General features: G+C 44.8%; 1 protein-coding gene across 2 annotated transcripts in view; it reads left to right on the top strand.

The window, feature by feature from the left end:
- Nucleotides 1-13,985, top strand: part of LOC100555773 (protein mono-ADP-ribosyltransferase PARP14) — a 44,780-nt gene extending 30,795 nt beyond the window's left edge. For both annotated transcript variants that reach the window (XM_062974317.1, XM_016993788.2), the window contains 7 exons: nt 2,051-2,113; nt 5,038-5,205; nt 8,029-8,247; nt 8,327-8,947; nt 10,013-10,158; nt 10,755-10,929; nt 12,459-13,985. In XM_062974317.1, coding sequence (XP_062830387.1) covers nt 2,051-2,113; nt 5,038-5,205; nt 8,029-8,247; nt 8,327-8,947; nt 10,013-10,158; nt 10,755-10,929; nt 12,459-12,748 — 1,682 coding nt within the window. In that variant the 3' untranslated portion in view covers nt 12,749-13,985. The remainder of the gene's footprint in view (nt 1-2,050; nt 2,114-5,037; nt 5,206-8,028; nt 8,248-8,326; nt 8,948-10,012; nt 10,159-10,754; nt 10,930-12,458) is intronic.
- The last annotated feature ends 7,392 nt before the right edge of the window (nt 13,986-21,377 follow it).

Here is a 21,377-nt window from a genome sequence, read left to right on the forward strand (position 1 = left end):
GTATATGTCCTTTTTCTTCATATGATCCTAAAGTGAGATTCAAAAAACAGTAGTAAGTAGGGTGTGTTTAATTTGTTGGAAATGTTGCTCGATCAACTTTAGTCCAAGGTCCTATGTGTTGCTTACTTTAATCCCATGAAAAACAGTACAACCATCTCTCTCCTGCTTCGTTGTCAGCAAACTTGTAAGATTTAGTGTGTTCTTAGTGAAGAACCTCTAGCCTGCTTTGTACTCCCCTATCATGTGCATTATCACAAATCCCAGGCAGCCCATCAAACTACTCAGCATGATCCTCTATACTTCAGCATAGTTTTTGTGGAGCCCACAGTGGTGCAATGGGTTAAACCCTTGTGCTGTTAGGTCAACAAGTTGGCTGCTCGAATCCGGGGAGAGCAGGTGAGCTCCCCCGGTCAGCTCCAGCTCCCCATGCAGGGACATGAGATAAGCCTCCCACAAGGATGGTAAAACATCAAACATCTGGGCATTCCCTGGGCAATGCCCTTGCAGATGGCCAATTCTTTCATTCCAGAAGCAACTTCTCAAGTAGCTCCTGACACGAAAAAAGGGTAGTTTAGTGCTTGGTGTGCCTATCTAAGCTGATAAAGAAGAGTTATAATTCTCAAAGTTTGTGAGTTGTTTTAAAATTAATTCATTGTTGGTATCAGTCAGCAGGATTTGGAAAATACTCTGTTGCTATTGCAGTGTTTTACAATATCAAAAAACCGGAGTTGTGGCGTTTCTTTTTGTCTTGAAGAAAAGTCATTGCTCAGAGAATGATATGAATCTTGGAAAAGATGCCAGCCACAGATGCAGGCAAAACATTAGGAGAGAATGCTTCTGGAACATGGCCATACAGCCTGAAAAGCTCACAACTCAGTGGCCCAAATGCCTATTAGAATGCTCTTAAAACTAACTAAAAATATGACCAGTAATACTAAAAGTAATAATTCCTTTTCCCACTCATTGTATTGCATTTTAATTCTTTCTTCACTACATCCTTATTGCCGCTATGCTCGGTTGAAGGTAACTGCATTACTTGAATTCCTTGCAACCACCCCTTTTCAACAAAGGGAAGATAAGGAAAAAGTACCCAGAACATGTCTCATCTTGGAAATTAGGCAGGGTCAGCCCTGGTTAGTATTGGATGGGAGACTGCCAGCAAACACCAGTGGCTATACACTGTATTTCAGAAGACGGAACTGGAAAAATGTCCTCTGAGAATTCCTTAACTTAGGAATCCTTGTAAAATCCATGGGTTTGCCATAAATCTACAGCCAGCTGAAGGCATACACACAGCCTAAGAATTTGAAGAGAGAGAGAGAGAGAGAGAGAGAGATATGAAATGCAACCAAATAGCAGAAGCCCATCTGGCTAGTTGTTTGTCTCTTGCCCTCCACTGGCTATCCTCTACTTGTAATGCCACTGAGCTGCTGAACTTGCTGATCGAAAGGTCAGCAGTTCGAATCCATGGAGCAGAATGAGCTCTCGCTGTTAGCCCCAGCTTCTGCCAACCTAGCAGTTCAAAAACCTGCAAATGTAAGTAGATCAATAGGTACGCTCTGGCGGAAAGGTAATGGCACTAACACCGGCTCTTTGGCTTAGAAATGGAGGTGAGCACCAGCTTCCAAAGTTGGAAACGACTAGACTTAATGTCAGGGAAAAACCTTTACCTTTACCTAAACATGCCAAAAACACAGATCTTTTTCAGTGGCATTGATATCAACTGATTTTTCAGTGGGAAAAGTTGACTACAGCAGTATTCCCCTTCTTGTTTAAAATTTTGTAATGTTTGTCAGTGAAGGGAGTGCTGCTTAGTCACTTGCATAGCTCCTGTATGGAGATGCCACTGTAAAGTGGCCACAGGTATCCACATAACAGCACTTGTGCATGGTGAATTGCCTAACGGTGCCAATGAGTTAAAGGAAGGGAGGTTGAGTCTTGTTGAATGTGAGGTGTTAAACTTGATTTCCCTCCTCTCAAATAAATTTGCAAATATTATTTATTTTAAATTGCATTTATTTATTATTCATGTGCTTCTTTTCATTTTAAGGTGTTTCCAAAGCAATTCTGGAAGGAGGCGGACCAGCAATGGCAGCAGAATGTGCTCAGCTAGGTACAAATCCGTTCCAAGAAGCAAATCTACTGGTAGCGGTTTAGAGAAGGGATGGTTGGTAGTGAACTTCAACAGTCCTTAAGGCCTATGGGTCATGGAGTTTTAAAAGCAGCAATAGAGATTATTGCTATTCTTTTTCATTTACTTCGAAAATGACCATGGTTCACTCTGCTCCTTCGCGTTGTAGATACGGTAGACTCTCACTTATCCAACACTCGCTTATCCAACATTCTGGATTATCCAACACATTTTTGTAGTCAATGTTTTCAATATATCATGATATTTTGGTGCTAAATTCATAAATACAGTAATTATAACATAACATTACTGTGTATTGAACTACTTTTTCTGTCAAATTAGTTGTATAACATGATCTTTTGGTGCTTAATTTGTAAAATCATAACCTAATTTGATGTTTAATAGGCTTTTCCTTAATCCCTCCTTATTATCCAACATATTCACTTATCCAACATTCTGCCGGCCCGTTTATGTTGGATAAGTGAGACTCTACTGTATTAGGAACAATTTTATGAAAAGTTCTTTTTCCCAAGACTGGCAGTCAATATAGCTTTTATTTATTTCGTGTCAAAAGCATTGCATAACAAATACATTTTAAATGATGAAAAAAAAAGGAAATCACAAGCAACTAAATAGTTTTAGACCAAAAACGGGCAACAGCAACCGCATTGTCCGTAGCTTTAAACAACTCCTCCTCCGTGCATGATGAGGCAGGACATTGTGGGCAGGCATACATATGAGGAGTTGTTTGTTCTGCTCCGCAGTCACACAAGGTGGAGGATTCCTCCAGGTAATGCCACCTCGCCAAGTTGTCTTTAGATCTGCCCACTCCACTTCTGAGTCTGTTCAGGGACTTCCAAGTTGCCCATTCTTGGTTTGCCCCTGGAGGAAGACCCTCATGGGGGGCCATCCAGTTGGAATTGCCAGGTTTAGCTGCCCAGAGGGACACCCTTGCTGTCGCTGGAGGAACATCAAGAGGAGTGGTGGTTCTCATGAAGCCCTTCCATGATTTGAGTCTGGTGGGAGGAGGCTGATAGTCATGCAGTGGGTGGCTTTCACAGTGTTCGACCTTATTTCTCTCACCGTTAGCAGCACGTCAGGAGGGGCAATGCCAGCTAACTTGTAGAGTTTATCAACAGGCGTAGGTTTAAGGCATCCTGTGATTATTCTGCATGTTTCATTTAGTGCTATGTCCACCTGCTTCGCATGGGCAGACTTTTGCCAGGCAGGACAGGCGTACTCAGCAGTTGAGAAAGACAAGGCCAGGGCTGATGTTCTTATTACTTGTGGGTCTGCACCCCATGAGCTGCCAGTCAGTTTCCGCAGGATGTTGTTGCGTGCAGCTACTTTGTGCTTGGTGTTCATGCAGTGTTTCCTATACGTTAATGTTCTATCTAAGGTGACACCAAGATATTTAGGATGGAAACAGTGTTCGAGCTCTTGGCCTTCCCAAGTAACTTGAGTCAATATAGCTTAAGCATTAGAAAGTTTAGAATTAAAAGCACACAAAAGGTCAACATTAACACCAAATTAAACTATTAGACCTACTAATAGCATAGACTCAAGATTTTAAAAAGTTAGAGATCACAGCACTTACTGCCCTAAGTGCTAAAAGTCTGTCAGAATAAAAAAAGGTTTTGCCTCCTGGCACAAGGACAAAAAAGAGAGGCAATTTCTAGCCTTTCCGGTCAGGGAACTCTTAAAAGTCTAGAGCAGTGATTCTCAACCTGTGGGTCTCCAGATGTTTTGGCCTTCAACTCTAAGAAATCCTAACAGCTGGTAAAGTGGCTGGGATTTCTGGGAGTGGTGGGCCAAAACACCTGGGGACCCACAGGTTGAGAACCAACATTCTAGCCCTTTACATCAACTGAAGTTGAAGTAGACCAATGGCCAAGTCAGCCAGAAGACTTCCAACGCCATTTTATGAGTTCATCCCTCCAGGAATTAACACAGCTGTTGTAAAATAGTACCTCTACATCCTAAGCAGGGTGTGACTCAGAAAGATATCATCATCAATGGTATCAGAAACTGCTGAGAGGTCTAAGAGATCCTAGAGAGATGCATACCCCAGTGTAATTCCACCATGTGCCACTCCTTGTAATCCTGCTGATTATATTATTGACTGTAGAATGTACAGTGCTATCGATTATGCAGAAAGTAAAGCAAAATGTAAATCAGGTGCAGCATTATTGTTTTGTCTGCCAACAAATTAGGAATGTAGAATCTCATGAAAGTGAGAAACCACAAATAAACATATTGCTCTGTAGGAATATCTAGGCCCTCCAACACAGCTCTATTATCAACTTCTGGAGGAAATTGACCAGAGTTGTGCTGGAGCATCTAGACATTCATAAACCAGGAAGTAATAATAGTAGTTGTGCCTTCCTGGGGCCCCAACTGAGGACATCAAGAGACAGTATTGATTCTTGCACGCCGGAACTCTTCGCTCTCAAGTTTAGTTTGCATTTCTTTGCCAGAATCATTGTGTTCAGATGATCTTAATGCAGTTTGAATCTAGTTTCTAACTGTTGTGGCCAGACAAATTCCCACAAAAGTGATTGAAATAAAGCCCTTAATGCACAGCAGTACCCTGTGGTTTGTGTAAAAACCATGAAAGTCTCAAACTGGTTCCAGGATTTCTTATGTAACCATCTGCACAGCAAAACCATTTTCTTCCATACTGGTTTGAAATTGCGTTAAATTATCAATGTAGACATGCCCTGTGATACTCAGCACTGCAATATGGCACAAACCTCAATCCATATCAGTTGTGAAAAGGGCACCCTTTGCTTAAATTCTGATGGTACACATCTGTCTGAAAAGACATTTCAAACAGAAGTCTTGCATTTAGGTTGATTTAGGTGCCATTTCATTCGCTCCCTCGTTTTGTTTTTTTCTTCATTCAGCTTCCCAGCCTCACAACAACCTCCTTTGCACAACAGCTGGACAGTTGAAATGTAGAAATGTCCTCCATCTTGTAGCCATGGCTGATATTAAAGCACAAATCTCCAAATCTCTCAAGGAGTGTGAACAAAGACAATTCACCTCTGTGGCCTTCCCTGCAATTGGAACAGGTTTGTATTACCTGCAGGTGGAGAAGGACAACTAACTTGTGCACCAGGAAGCAGAAATGGGCATAATGGAACTTCCAGTGATGTTACTGGTAGCTTAGGATGTTCACACACTTCACTGCTATACTAAGTGAACAGCATTTCAAAGGAAACATGAGGTTTCTCAAACCATATGTTTAGTAGACAGTTGCTTGAGTGGTATAACAGTGTTGTGTTGAGATATGAGATTATATTTTATAACTATTAATCCTCTTTTGCTGCTCTTCCATTTGCTTGATTATTTTCTTGTTAAATAAATGTAAAAAAAAACACACACACACAGAGAGAGAAGCAGTTTTTCATTGTAGGCTGGTGATGAGGGTGTTACTTTCTCATTCTGCTTGGTGGAATTCCTGGTGGTAGTGAGTTGGGTCTCTGCTGTCATTCAGATGGGATTAAAAGCCTTGTTAGTATCATGGCCAAACTTTGACAGCTATCCACTGATGTGAAAGGGTTAACTTACGGTATAAATCTATCATTTGATATTTTTTGCATTTGGGGATGAGAAAACGTATGAAGGGTGGGAACAAACAGGGACGATGAATATTTTTTCTGTTGCTAACATTACTCTACAATTTTCTTAGTTATGTGATAGCGACATGGGTCACGCTTGCATGAGTTGTTTTTCTTCCTTTGCTCTCCACTACATATCCTTTGTGAATCCATCTTCCATTGGCCTACCACTGGTGGGGATACATCCTAGCCCAGACATGGGCAAACCTCGGCCCTCCAGGTGTTTTGAATGTCAACTCCCACGTCCTAACAGCCTACCAGCTGGGTTGTTGTATGTTTTCTGGGCTGTATGGCCATGTTCCAGAAGCAGGCATGTAGCGGGGGGGGGGGGCGGCTTGAGGAGCTTCAGCCGCCCCCCCTAAATTCTCAGGGTCGTCCACAAGAAGGCCTTACATTTATTATTTAAATTGTTATGTTTATTCATATCATTATCTGATCACCATGCTCAATATATCCCATATGCATGGGGGTATTGGGATAACGATACAAAAGGTTTGCTAGGGCAGATCCTCTATCACTCAGACTCAGTCCCCCCACCCCCCAAACCAAAATCCCAGCCCCTCCCGAACCAAAATCCTGGCTACGGGCCTGTCCAGAAGTATTCTCTCCTGACGTTTCGCCCACATCTGTGACAGGCATCCTCACAACCCCTGGCCATGGGAGCCTTTGGAAGCCTACCAGCTGTTAGAAATTATGGGAGTTAGAGTCCAAAACTCTTGGAGGTCCCAAGGTTGCCCATGCCTGGCCTAGTCCGAATGTATGTCATAAGTGGAGTCTGAGCTTGATTGTAAGTTGAGGGATTCATATTGGTATAATTTGTTTGGAAGCCCAATTCTACCATTGTCTGTCAAGGGAAGCTGGATCCTGTCATTACAAGGGCTGGAATGCTTTGTCGTTACATCACTTACCAGAAATAAAGTTTATGCTATAGCAGTAACGCATGACAGTGTCTGGTACTGAAAGAATCTTTGAAGAAGAGATAAGCAAACACTATAAAGGTTCAAAACATAAAAAGAGATGTGACATGTAAAGGCCACAGAAATAGTCAGGCCTCTCTGAGTATAGAGCTATCTTCTTTCTATGCAAAAAAGATAAGCAAATACTATAAAGGTTCAAAACATAAAATGCACTATGTAATTTAGAGCATCTTGTACAAACATTATAACCTGAGAGTTAACAACAATAATGAAAATAATAAGTACAGTCAACTGTTGTAATTCACAGTAGTATCTTCCAGACTGTAATGTTTAAAGGAAACTGTAATTATCAAGGCTTAAATGTGGACTAAAGTCAAAACATATCAAGTAATCTCCAAGGACTAAAGTCAAAACATATCAAGTAATCTCCAAACTGTATTTATCATTATCAGAATCTTTGAAGACCCTGGAACGACATCAGTTGTGGCACAAGACATCTCATTAAATTCCAAATGCTGATGTATGCAGTATCTTCAGTTACTGTATATACTAGAAGATAAGCCAAGTTTTTCAGCCCTTTTTTGGGCTAAAAAAGTCCTCCTCAGCTTATATTTGAGTCAAGCCAGGCAGCGGAGCCTAGAGATGAGGCTCCAAAGCCAGCTGGCCTTTGCCCCCATGGAGAGGGTTGGAGGAGGAGGATGAGTGGTAGCGGCAGCAGTGGAGCCAGCTAACGAGACCCCAATCCTCCTGCAGCCACCGCTGCTTCTGCTACATCTCCTCATCCCCCATGGAGGATGAGTGGCAGCGGAGCCCGCAAGCGAGGCTCCAATCCTGCCTCTGCTACCGCTGCTTCTGCTCGTCCTCCTCCATGGAGGAAGAGGTAGGGGAGGATGAGTGGCAGCGGGGGGATTGGAGCCTCACTTGCGGGCTTCCGCAACTTCTGCCGCTTCTCCTCAACCTCCTCCTCCATAGAGGAGGATTGATGCCATCCTCCTCCATAGAGGAAGAGGTGGGGCAGGATGAGTGGTGGTGGCAAAGCTAGCAAGCAAAGCTCCAATCCCGCCGCCGCAGCTGTGGCTTCCGCTGCTTCCACTCATCGTCTTCCATGGAGGAAGAGGTGGGGGAGGATGAGCAGCGGCAGTGGTGGCGGGATTGGAGTCTCGCTTGTGGGCTTCTGCCACTTCCCACCATATGCTCCCCTATGAGAAAGTTGCTCAGCTCCAACTTCCTGTTGTCCAGAGGAAATGTAGGGAGTGCTAATAATGCAACCTGTTTCTGATTCCATGGCAGGTAATTATGGCAGTAAAAAGAGCCTCTCTTGGTTTTCTATGAAGCAGACATCTTATTATCATTGCAGGTAAAGCAGGACGGGATCCTAAAATGGTGGCCAATGACATGATTGATGCCATCATAGATTATGCGAGAAATACATCTGCCCCAGTGGTGAAAAATATCAAGATAATTATTTTCCAGGCACATTTACTAAAGGTGTTTCATGAAAGCATGAAAAGAAATGAAGCTGAAGATTCCAAACCTGAAGAAAAGCCTCCAGAGTCATTTTTTAGGAAAATAACAGGTAAGTAGATGACTTTTACTAGTGTAAACATTCTTCTCTGCAAGTGTTTTAGTTAAAGGTGTTCACGTTTCTATTTCAGGTACTGTTGCAAGTTGGTTTAGTAGTGGAAAATCTGCTGAAGAAGTAACTCCTAAACGAACCTTGCTTCTGGAGAAAACCATAGAGCCTGCCACTTTTCAGATTTGTGGTGATAGCCAGGAAAAGGTAGAAGTTGCAGCATCTTGGCTGAAAGATCTGATTTTAAAGGACCAGAATGAAATGAATTTTTCAGATAGCTGTATCATAAACTTTGAAGAAAGCGAATATGAGAAACTTGGAGACCTCCAGAGGAGGCTGCAAATTATGATTAAGCTAGAATTAGGAAGCTTTCCTCCTTCCTTACGTGTTTGTGGCACAACCAGAGATGTTTTGGCTGCTAGCACTGAAATCCAGACATTAATTAGAAATATCAGAGATCGCAGAGAAGAGCAGGCCAAGGCAGATCTTTTTATCAACTTAGTAGAATGGCAGTATGACGACAACGGGCAATACAAGGCCTTTGATTCGATGACCAACATGAAGATAGAAGCTGCGGCACAGCATCAGAATCTGATTAAAATAACCATACAGAATAAACATTACACAGTGGATCCAAGTCAGCAGTGTGCAATGGATGCCCAAGGTGCAATTATTAATCTTCGACGTGTTACAAAAGCAGAAGGTTTGTTTTTGTTTACTTTATACGTTTCCTGTTATATAAGAGAACCTTCTTCCTTGCCCTATCTTATTTTGTGCAGCCTTACAGGCATTAGATTTGCATGTGGATCAGAAACATGTGTCCCTCCAAATGTTTGGCTCCAATGCCCTTACTGGGGGGTGATCTTACTTTCAAACCAACATCATGGGGGACACATATTCTTCATCCCATCTGTGTGGTGAACATGTACTTTAGAAGGGACAATCTGGTATGATGCAATTCATTACATCGCCTTTTTTTGTTGAGAGCAACATTAATATTACATTAGTAATGTATTTCAGGTGCAGAGCTTGCTGAGGATGAATCTTTAGTTTGGAAATATTACTAAGATCTTTAAAGCAATTTGGTAGCTTAATTTTATACAATACTTGTAGACCAATTACTAAAGATATAATAGACTATAGGCAGTGACCTCAGAATTACAAGATTAATGGTCTGCTTCTGTGTATCAATTTGTCAAAAATAATGACACCCAGTAGTTGGATAGTACGTGATGAGTTGATTTTAACATGATATAATTTATCTTTTTGAAGATGAATTATATCATGTTAAAAAAAAAAAGTGAGCTCACCCGGGGGAGCGCGGATGAGCTCCCTCTATCAGCTCCAACTCCATGCGGGGACATGAACGAAGCCTCCCACAAGGATGGTAAAAACATCAAAACATCCGGGTGTTCCCTGGGCAACGTCCTTGCAGACGGCCAATTCTCTCACTCCAGAAGCAACTCCAGTTGCTCCTGACACGAAAAAAAAAACTTTTTGAAACTTATAACCAAGAGTATGGTTTTATAAGTATCTTTTAAATAGGGTTAAATTTTAATTTATATGCTAACATAATGTAAACACTGTACTGATGTGGACGGATGATTATAAGGTGGGATTCTCTACTGATTGCTGACTGTAAATAAAGATTAATTTGAGACTTGTAGACCAAGCTGCTTATTTTGTGGCTAGTAATCACCACATTGCATATTCATGAAAGAAAAATGTATGTGTCATGAGAGGTAATAGTGTCATGTCCATTACCTAGAAAATCTGGCAATGGCTCTTCCTGAAGAGTGGGAAGACATGGGGCAAATGCGTGTCAAAGTGGTGAACCTAAATCCAGAAGTGAAGGAATACGTCACGGTGAAGCAGATATTTTGTCAGACGTGTAATTCATGGACTATCGAAAAGGTAACTTTTTATTCCATATCTTGAATTGGTCAGTTACATGAGAAATAATAAATTAAAAAGTCTTCTTTGTTTTACCCTTCTTCCCACCCCCCACCCCTTTGCATTTTCTATAATGTAGAGCTGAAGCAAAACTTGTTAGATTTATTTACAAGGTTGCTCCATCCCATGCCCCCAGAGCTTATCTGGCAGTCAGTGCAAGCCTACCAAAGGAACTAGAAGATAGGCATCCCAATCTGGCTTGAATTTTGCCTGAAGTAGTCAGTTGCCTTGCTGTGGAATTTTAGGTTCATTTGCTTTTCACTCCTGTTTTACACTTTTGCAGTGCCTCTATGGGAGGGATAATGAACAAAACTTGTCTCTTTCAATAAGACATTTTTCCTTCTCAAAAAGACAGTCTTATGCAGCCCTTAGACTATACATTATTTGTAGCCATGCCTTAAAATGGCATCACCAAAGGAATGGAGTCTAGTTCCTGTTCTATTGGGACCTTTCTGTTTTCTGCCTCATTCTTGGGTTAGAGAGGAGGGGAAATCAACTTGTTGTTGTCATTTTGCTGGTTTTTTCCCCTTATCCACAATTTCCCTATCCTTTTATAGATTGAAAGGATCCAAAATCCTTTCTACTGGCAGGCATACCAAATCAAAAAGCAGGAAATGGATGCCAAAAATGGCCATGCAAATAACGAACGGAACCTTTTTCATGGAACAGCTAGTACATCATTAACCCTCATAAATAACTCAGGATTTAATCGAAGTTATGCTGGAATGCATGGTAAGTTGGTGAACTGAACGTTACCTGTAGACATTTGGGTTAGAAACTAAATGGCAGCCAGTGCAGTGACTTTGCGATAGGTGTAATATGCTCACTCCTAGATGTTCCTGTAACCAATCTGGCTGCCATATTTTGAACTAGCTGGAGTTTCTGAACCTGGTAGCCCAATGTAAAGCACATTGCAGAAGTCCAACCTTGAGGTTACCAGCACGTGCACTATCATCTTCAGGTCCTCCAAATCTAGGGAGGGGCACGGCTGGTGTATCGGCCAAAGCTGGTAGTAAGCATTCCTGACCATCGCATCTACCTGGTCTGTCATTTGGAAAGACAGATCCAGGAACACTCCCAAGCTGCGGATCGAGTCTTTCAGGGGGAGTGTAACCCCATTCAGAACTGGTTGACATGCCTCCACCCCCAGATTAGGACCCTTGATAGCAAGCACCTCAGTTTTGTCTGGATTTAGTTTCAATTTGTTTTTCCTCATGCAGCCCATTACCTCCTCCAGGCATTCATTCAGAGGGGACACACTATCCTTAGCTGAAACTTTTGAGGGCATAGAGAAATATATTTGGGTGTCATCAGCATACTGATAAAACCCAGTCCTATGCCTACAGACAGGGCCATAGCTGGCCCTGACCCCCACCCCCAAATGTGTCAGGTTTAAAGAAAACCCTCATTTACTAGTTAACCAATTCATGAGTAAACCCGGTGTTTTTTAACCTGACATGTTTTTTTGTGTGTGTGGGGGGGGGGAGTTGAACTTCAATCCCCCCCAGGCTACGGCCCTGCCTATGGATGATCTCTCCCAGCAGCTTTATGTAAATATTATAAAGCATTGGGGATAGAATGGCAAAGGGTATCATCAGAGTTTGGGCCCCCAGATGTTTTGGTTTGCAATACCCATCTACCCCATCCAAAACTACCCAAAGAAACTGGGATAATAACCCAAAGTAGCAAGAGGGTCAAAGTCTCTGCATTCCTGCCTTAAATTGTAAGGTCCCCCAGATGGATGCCTTTAGCTGCATCTGCAGGAATACTGAAAGTCAGGACAGCTCCAGTATCTTTAAGCCAATTGTGTTACTGGAGTTTGACCATGAAGAAAACTGAAATCTTGAACCTTGATCTTGATCATTTAAAGTGGGTTCCCTAGTAAAAATAAGAGGAAAACACACCCATCGATACTGGACGGATTTGGAGAAAAAATTGCCATTTGAATGTTGTTGAATTCTCAGTTCACATTATTTTTGAGTGATGTTGATTTTTGAAGGGCTACAGGTAGCTCCTCTCTACTCAGGTTAGTAAAGTTCAGTAGACAGATGCAGAAACAAGCCTGAATCTTGCGTTTCTGAGTGTCCATCCTTCAATGTGATAAAATATTCTCTTTACTGTACTTCAAAACACTAATGAAATGGCCAAACCACTGTGCTTGGTACTGAATGATGTTGCAGGAGTTAATAGCCTAAGAAATGAAGAATCAAGGGACTTGATAATAATTGACTGTCTAAACTTTTAATGTTTTCTTTTTATAGCTGCAGTGTATGGAAATGGAACCTATTTCGCTGTTGATGCCAGCTATTCTGCCCACGATACCTATTCAAAACCTGATGCAAATGGGAGAAAATACATGTACTTTGCTAGAGTACTTGTTGGAGACTATTGTGTTGGAGCTCAAGGATTAATTGTTCCACAGCCAAAGAACACAACAGATCCCACAAATCTCTATGATAGTATGACTGATAATATACAGAAACCAACCTTGTTTGTCACTTTCAATGATATCCAAGCTTATCCAGAGTATCTCATTACTTTTAAAAAATAAACATGTATTTCTCCTCAATAATCTTTCACTATTTTACAGAGATAGCCAGGAATTATATCAGGCACCTATATATTGCTAAATTAATCAAATTCCATGTGGACCTTTCTCCTTTTACTGAAATTCCCTTCATTTATCAGAAAGGAGATCATTGTAATGGGAGATTTGATGAAAATGAGTCCAGTAGATATTAGTATGCTTTATGAGCAAAGTTGGAGTAGAGGTAGAAGTCATAGATCTTCCTTAAATAGGAACTATAACAACAATAAAGGGGAAGTATATATGAAGGAAACAAGTATGAGAAGATAGTGAGGGGAAGAGCCAGTGTTGTATAATGATTTGCAGCATCGGACTGAGATTTGGGTGATTTAAGTCCCTGCTCTCCATGAAACTGGATAAAGATGGGATAGTAATACATTCTCACTTATGTTTCTCACACAGATTTGTTGTAGAGGTAAAGCAGAGCATAGAAAAGCCGTGTGTGTGTGTGTGTGTGTGCGCGCTGCTTTGAATTCTTTGGAAGAAATATGAAACATAAGTATTAAAACAGCTATATGTTGACCATAAGCCAAGCTGGAAAGAAAAACTATTAATCATTTTAAAAACATCTCAGCCCAACATGCAGTAGAAATGTAAGCTGAATTTGTTAGGCCTATCCCAAGTCCCCTCTGTGCCTGTGTCCAATTTCGTTGATGGGGATTTCGTAGCAAACTGCTTAGGTAACTCTGCCATCCACAAATCCCAGTTAGTTGCCTCTACTGAGAGGATGCTGCTGGCATGCTCTTGCTTTATCTCCCCTTTCCCATCTTGGTTGAAGCTGCCTAATTGATAATCCACAGCAAGGATGCTCTGCTATAAGAATCCGCATGTCCTTACAGTCCATTGAACCTACACCAGTGCCATGCTTTATTTCTTGAATGCTTTGTACTGTATTGTTCCTGGAAATCTTGCCACAGTTCCCTGGAGTAGACTTAATACTGATAAGAGTAGTTATGTGCTTAATACACTGAGAAATTAATTCCTTTTAATTTTTTCAGAATATTAACAAAGAGGAGAGAAATGAGACAGATGCCTTCTCTTCCTGCCTGTACAACTTTATTAAGCTAACCAATTGTAGAGAATACAAGATTCCTAAAAGTACAAAAGCTTTGTTTGTTTTGTTACTCAGAATTTTCCATTATTTTGTTTTTCAAAGCACCCAACAACTATTGTGCCTAAAATAAAATTATCTTGTTCTTCAGATTGGCTGTTTGTCTTTCTTCTTAACCAGGAGGGAAATTGTCACAATGCCACCTGTGCTGGAATGGCATGAGTTCCAGTTTCCCTTTGTTTGGCTTCCTTACCCATAGTTTTAAAGCAGTAACTGTTATGTTACAGTAGAGTCTTGGTTATCCAATCTAGGCTTATCCGACACTCTGTATTATCTGACGCACCGGCCACGTCTTGCACCTCCCAGTGGGTGTCCGGCACTTAGAAAAGCCCGCTGCGTGTTGCTAAGAAACAGCTGTTTCTCAGCAACGCACAGCTTTTCTTTAATCCCTCCTTATCCAACATTCTGCCAACCCGTTTATGTTGGATAAGCGAGACTCTAGTGTACAAGAGTGGAGTTCAAAACCCTTCTTGTTTTGTGTCAGCCATTTTGTTTGCACTTTTGTCTGAGGAAAAGGGAGCCATTTTGTGTCAGTTGGCCACGCCCCCTTCTGCCTGAGGTAAAAAGAGCCGTTATAGATCATAGACCGCCAGGGAATTCTAGAGGCAGGACGTGTCTTCAGTCGGTCGCAGAGTTCCAGGCTTTGACAGCCATCTCAAGTCAATACCTTTAACCAGTACCTTTACCAGTTTCTTCGTCATGTAGTCTGTGAAATCGCACATATGGGTTAATTCCTGCGCATGCGCAGCTTTTCGGAACCTTCTAGATCTCAAATTTGAAACTTTTTCGGTGGAGGCCCCGCCCAAGCTCCCCAATAGTATAAATGCCCGGAGGCGGGGACTACGCCCCCAGTTCCTTTTTCCGCAGCTCAGCAGCAGCTTGTTGGTTTCTTCTAGTGTTTGTTCCGCCATTTCTAACGGTTTTTGACTCGGACAGTTGACTACTCTTGGACTCCCTAATATCTTTTGGCTTTGATTCGGACCGTCTGACTATATCGATCGCCAGTTACCTACCTGACCCGGACCGCCTGACTACGTCTCGTCCCATCCTTGGATCGCAGGCCAGTTCTTCCACCATGAGTACCACCTCTTTCTTTAAAAAATGTGCGGCCTGTGGGGGAAAGCTCCCCAACGCAGACGGCCACTCTATGTGCCTGCTCTACCTGGGGGAAAGTCACCTACCCCAGTCTTGCAAAATTTGCCTAGCCTTCACTCCCCAAGCCCGGAGGAACAGAGAATCCCGCCTCAAGGCGCTACTTTATGAGCGGGCTCTAGCCCCTGAGACGCCCCAGCCGCTAAAGCGTGCAGCGTCGGAAGCGCCCGGGGCCTCTCCCTCGGAGGGACGAGAGGAACATTCCTCCCCCAAACTAACCCCGCCACCGCACGTCGGTGAAGGCGCGGAGGAGCAGATCCCGTCAGCCCCGAAGAGGGCTAAATCATCTAAGCATGGCCCTGCGGGATCCAAACTGAAAGAAGGCCAAAATAAATCCAAGAAAAAGGGGCAACTTGCCGGCGCTAAGCCCCCAAGTCCCCAATTAAACAAAAGCTCGCCCAGTAGAGCGATTACCCAATCTCGCTCCTCTCAAGATGACGCCCCAGACAGCCCGCCTGCGTTAACGCAGATATCTCCGTTGGCTGTGCGGCTCGAGTCTCAAGCAGCTCTGGATTCGGCTCTGCCGTCCCTTACTCCTGAGGCTATTCCCCCCGCTGAAACGGGAAGAGGAGAACCCCGGGGATCCGCTTCCCCCCAGCCTCTGGCCATAAGTTCGATGGAAGTAGCTAGAGCCTCAGGAGACGCGGCTAGAGGGCGGCCACATGATAGGGACTCCCATGCTACCTCCCATCACCATCGCCGCTCACCTTCAATTTCTTCCTGGAGCTCTCGGTCCCGAAGCCCTGCCGCTGCCTTTTCTTACTCCAATCTGGGATCTCCAGGCAGACGTCCGCCATTTTATGTCTACGACTATGGCCATTACAAGTATGCCCCTCCTCCTCCTATGGGTTTTGGCTACTGCCACCATTTCGATTGTTGCGGAGGGGCGGCGCCAAGCGGAAGCCACGCCCCTGCGCCCCTGACGCAATACCAAGACGCCACCTCCCGGAGACAGGCACTCCCTCGGCCGGTTGCGGCTCCAAAGCGCGGCCGTACCCCCTCAGCCTCTCTGCAGCCAGAAACGAGACTGGGAAGCTCGGGAGGCGATCCCGACGCCTCGGTACCGAGGCATCCAGTGCAGGCCACAGTAGCAGCGGAGGCTGCTGATGACCTTGAAGCGGGCCCTGTTGAGGAAGGTGACCATCTCTCGGTACCGTCAGGAGAGGAAGACCTTCCTTCTCCCGTGGATCCTCCTACAGACATCAAGGCTACATTACCGGAAGAGTTGAAAAGCTTTTCTGCCCTGATGATTAGGCTGGTGCAGGCCTTGAAACTGTCGGTCCCTCAACCAGCCAAGGTAGTTGACGATCCCATGTTCCCCTCCTCCCAGCAACAGGATCCACCTACGACAGTCTTACCTTCGCTCCCGTTTCTGCTCCAGCTGAGTAAGGCTTCAGGTGTAGCTCCAGCTTCAGTCCCAGCTACCCCAAGAAGAGCAGAAAATATTTACAAAATTGATCTTTCGTCTGCTCCATGGCTGGCGGGGCAACCAAAACCAAACTCTATTGTGGTAAACGTCAGCCAGGCTAAACCTGGCCAAAGGTCCCAGGCAACTCCGTCGGATAAAGAAGGAAAAAAACTGGAAGGAATGGGGAAGAAGATCTATTCCTCAGCCTGCCTTTCTACGAGGATGGCGCACTATGCAGCATATATGGCTGGCTATCAAAGTTATCTGTGGGATAAAATGAGCACATACATCGACCTCCCCCCAAACGAACAAGCTCTAGCAAGAGCTTTCCACCAAGAAGCCTCCACCCTGGCCGTGTTTCAGAAAGAACTTGCAAAACATATGGCTGACTCCGCTGGCAAACTACTGGCAGGCGCAGTGGCTCTACGTCGTCATGCTTGGCTGAGGGCCTCAGGCCTCTCCCAATCGGCCCATACTGTGATAGAGGACCTGCCCATGGAGGAGGCAGGCTTATTTAATCCGGAAATGGATTCCCAGCTTGAGCATACTCAAAAAATGCGACAGACTGCTCACAAATACGGTTTTTCTCCCTACCTTTCCCAGTACCATAGACCATACTGGCCAGCACGCTACCAATACAACCGCCATGGACCTAGCTCACCTGCGTTTCGAGGACGACAGCGCCCCAACCCTCAGCCTACCACGACAAGGAGACCTCCAGCCCACTATAGGAATCAACAGCGGGGAGGAGGTAAACATGGAGATAGACAAAGACGCCGCTTGTAGCCCAGTCGCTAGAAGCAGCCCCCCAAGTTCTTCAAGTTCTATTTCTTCTGATGTTCAAGTTTTGTTAAAAGACTCCGTTGAGTCTAGTTCTTATGCTGACTCCGTTGAGTCTACTTCTTCTGCTAAAGCCAGGCCGCCGTTCAAGCCTACCAACCGACCGTTGCCCTTAGGGGCCTTTCAAGACCGTCTGTCTCCCTTTTACCAAATGTGGAAAAGGATAACCACAGACCGTTGGGTGCTTAGTATTATTGAGAAGGGCTACGCCATCGAGTTTCAGACGCTCCCTCCGGTGGGGCATGTTCAAGTTACTACACCCTCGGCATTACTACAAGAAGAAATAACAGCCCTTTTAGCCAAGGGAGCTATTTCCAGACTTCACCCTTCCAAAGCAGCAAGATGCTTTTTTTCCAAATATTTTTTGATTCCTAAACGAGGTGGGGGCCTCCGACCCATTCTGGATTTGAGGGATGTTAATCTCTACATCAGGCCTCAAAAATTCCGGATGGTTACCCTATCCAGTATCATCCCTCTATTGAGACGCAGGGCATGGTTTGTGACGATCGATTTCAGGGACGCTTATTTTCACTTATCTGTTCGCAAGGACCATCGCAGATTTCTTAGTTTCGCCATAGGGAAGGAGTTTTTCTCTTTTAATGTTCTCCAATTTGGCCTCTCAACGGCTCCCCGTGTGTTTACCAAATGCATGGCGGTAGTGGCGGCTTATCTTCGCCGCAAGGGAGTATCAATATTCCCTTATCTCGATGATTGGCTTCTGACATCAATATCGAGGTCGCAGTTGGAGGCTGACGTATCCCTCACTCTATCTCTCCTCCAGGACCTGGGACTCATGGTGAACGTAGAAAAATCAATTCTAACTCCGACACGACGTATTCATTTCATCGGAGCGGACATAGATTCCACCACTCAGCGGGCGTCCCTCCCAGAGGACCGTTTCCGCACTATCCGGTCTGCCATCATGAATCTCTGGGCGCGTGGCTTTGCTTCAGCATGGGAAATTCAATCCCTTCTCGGCCACATGGCATCCACTACCACCGTAACCCAGTTTGCAAGATTACGAATGCGGCCCCTACAATTCTGGCTCCTCAAAAACTTCAATCCCGCCACCGACAGCCAAGACATCTGGCTACATCTCCCAGCCAAAGTGCTTCACTCGCTACAGTGGTGGACAAAGAGACAGAACGTGTGTGCAGGAATGCCCTTTACACAGCCCCGTCCATCCCAGATGCGTCACTACAAGGCTGGGGTGCGCACCTGCAGGGCCTGAAGGTACGCGGGAAGTGGTCAGTAGACGAAAGGAGTCATCATATCAACTTCCTCGAACTCCTAGCAGTTCGGAAAGCCCTGCGAGCCTTCGAGGGCCCCCTGCGCGGCAAGGTTGTCCAACTACTAACAGACAATACGACGGTGAAGTGTTATATCAACAAACAGGGGGGAACACACTCGTGGAGCCTCCTCAGCTCGCGTCCAAAATCTGGGAGTGGTGTATCCACAGGCGCACTCTTCTAACAGCCATTTACCTCCCAGGAGAAGAAAACTCCCTAGCCGATGCCCTCAGCAGAACCACCACATCGATCCACGAATGGCGACTCCATCAGGAAGAATTCCAACATCTGGTCCGCCGCTGGGGCCAACCATCGGTGGACTTATTCGCGTCACCAACAAATGCGCAATGCGCCATGTTCTGTGCCAGACTTCGCCCGGGAACGACTCCGGGATGCATGGGGGACTCACATGGATTCATGCTCACATGGAATCAAGGCCTCCTTTATGCGTTCCCACCAATACCGATGATCCCAAAGGCAGTGGCGAAAGCTTTATCGGACAAAGCAAACTGCATTCTGGTGACCCCTTGCTGGCCGCGGCAGCACTGGTTCACAGCGCTCCTCCACGCAGCACAAGGAGACTACATTTACCTAAGCCGCAGACCAGACCTGCTATCAGTCCAAGGCGGCCAGGTTTACCATCCGGACCTGGCCTCACTGCATCTGACAGCGTGGAGGCTCCGCCCCCCGTCATGCTGTCAGGGGCAGTCAAAGCCATAATCGAGGCAGCCCAGAAGACATCGACTAGAAAAGCTTACCAATACAAATGGTCCCGCTTCGCCAAATTTCTTGGACCTCAGGGCCTGGACCCATATTCAGCTCCCATTCCAGTAATCGTAGACTTCCTGGTCCACTTGTCATCTGCAGGCCTCTCGCTCTCATCCCTGAAGACTTACCTGGCTGCGATATCCTGGCATAGGAGGAAAAAAGGATCACCCTCCTGCTTCCATGACCCACTGGTCAGACTATTCCTCAAAGGCTTCACGAATTTGCATCCCCCAGCTTCGCCACCCTGTCCAGCATGGAGTCTGGAACTAGTGGTATCCCAATTGTCTAAACCCCCTTTTGAACCTATGGCCACATGTGACTTATCCCATCTGTCGTGGAAAACTGCTTTCCTGGTGGCCATTACTTCAGCGAGACGTGTGAGTGAAATCTGCGCACTGAGGTCGGACCCACCGTATCTTCGATTTCACAGAGAGAAAGTTACCTTACGCCCGGACATCAAGTTCCTCCCCAAAGTAGTCTCCAGTTTCCACCTTTCTCAGGATATCTCACTGCCAGCCTTCTTTCAGAACCCGACCTCTCCCTTGGAAGTGGCCCTTCACTCCCTAGACGTGAGACGAGCCCTGGCGTTCTATACCAATAGAACAGCCCCACACAAAAAATCTGTAAAGCTCTTCCTCAAATACAGGAAAGATGCACTAGGGATGCCAGTCTCCACACAAAGAATGTCTTCCTGGATCGTATCGACAATCAGATTGGCCTACCAGTTAGCGGGCAAGGACCCCCCATCTCAAGTCCTGGCGCATTCCACTAGGGCTGTAGCGACCTCGCAGGCATTCCTCAGAGGCATTCCAGTTGATGACATCTGCCGGGCGGCGACTTGGTCCACTCCACTGACTTTCGCCGCCCACTACAAACTAGACGCAGTGGCCAGGAGAGATGCGGCTTTTGGCAGAGCAGTGCTGTCATCGTGCCTCGCATGAACCCGCCTCCAAGGTTAGTAGCTTGCTATTCACCCATATGTGCGATTTCACAGACTACATGACGAAGAAAGACAAGTTGCTTACCTGTAACTGTGTTTCTTCGAATGTTAGTCTGTGAAATTCACACATCCCCGCCCATCCTCCCCGCGATGTTCATGCTTGCAGTCTTGTAGCTGCTGCTGGCGGCTACGGAACTGGGGGCGTAGTCCCCGCCTCCGGGCATTTATACTATTGGGGAGCTTGGGCGGGGCCTCCGCCGAAAAAGTTTCAAATTTGAGATCTAGAAGGTTCCGAAAAGCTGCGCATGCACAGGAATTAACCCATATGTGCGAATTTCACAGACTAACATTCGAAGAAACACAGTTACAGGTAAGCAACTTGTCTTTCTCTATACCAGTTTACTACTTTTAACGAGTACTTATAACCAGTTTACCTTTTAGAACAGCTACTTAACAACCAGTTACCTACTACCAGTTTACTTCTAACCAATACTTTCAAACCAGTACCTTTCATCAATCAACAGTTAAACAGCAACTGATTGGTATAGGGTGTCTCAGAGGCCCATACATCAGAGACTGAGAACAAGGGAAATGGTCATCTATTCTCCTCCGGAAAGCGGTCATATATTCTCAGGAAAGCAGTCATCTGTTCTCAGAAACATCCACGTCTGGAAGCTTCAGAATCATTAAGTTATCTTTCAAGTTTTAAATAGTGAACTTTGTTGTGGAGAAACTAAGTTAGTGCCTGGGTGGAGTTAAACTCAAGTCCTGTTAATAAATCGCTATCATTTTCCTAAAAGCAACAGCATGGACATTAATTCTGTGGGGTGCCTTGTTCTTAAAGAAGTCATCCAGCATCCCTCCAAGCTGACAGAAAGTTTAGACATGTTAACGCCAAAGTTACCTTAACAGTAGCTTGGGTGTGACAGCATACCACCATTAAAACCTTATCTGAAACCTATCTCTGATTATAAATATACCCGGAGGTCAAGTATGTATAAAAACAAAAACAACTATTTACACAAGTTAAACATAACAGATTGTTTATTATATTTAAAGCACCACAAGTCCCTTCTCCCACTCCC

Source organism: Anolis carolinensis, chromosome 1 (genome assembly GCF_035594765.1).
Source record: "Anolis carolinensis isolate JA03-04 chromosome 1, rAnoCar3.1.pri, whole genome shotgun sequence".
In the NCBI taxonomy this organism is placed as follows: Eukaryota; Metazoa; Chordata; class Lepidosauria; order Squamata; family Dactyloidae; genus Anolis; species Anolis carolinensis.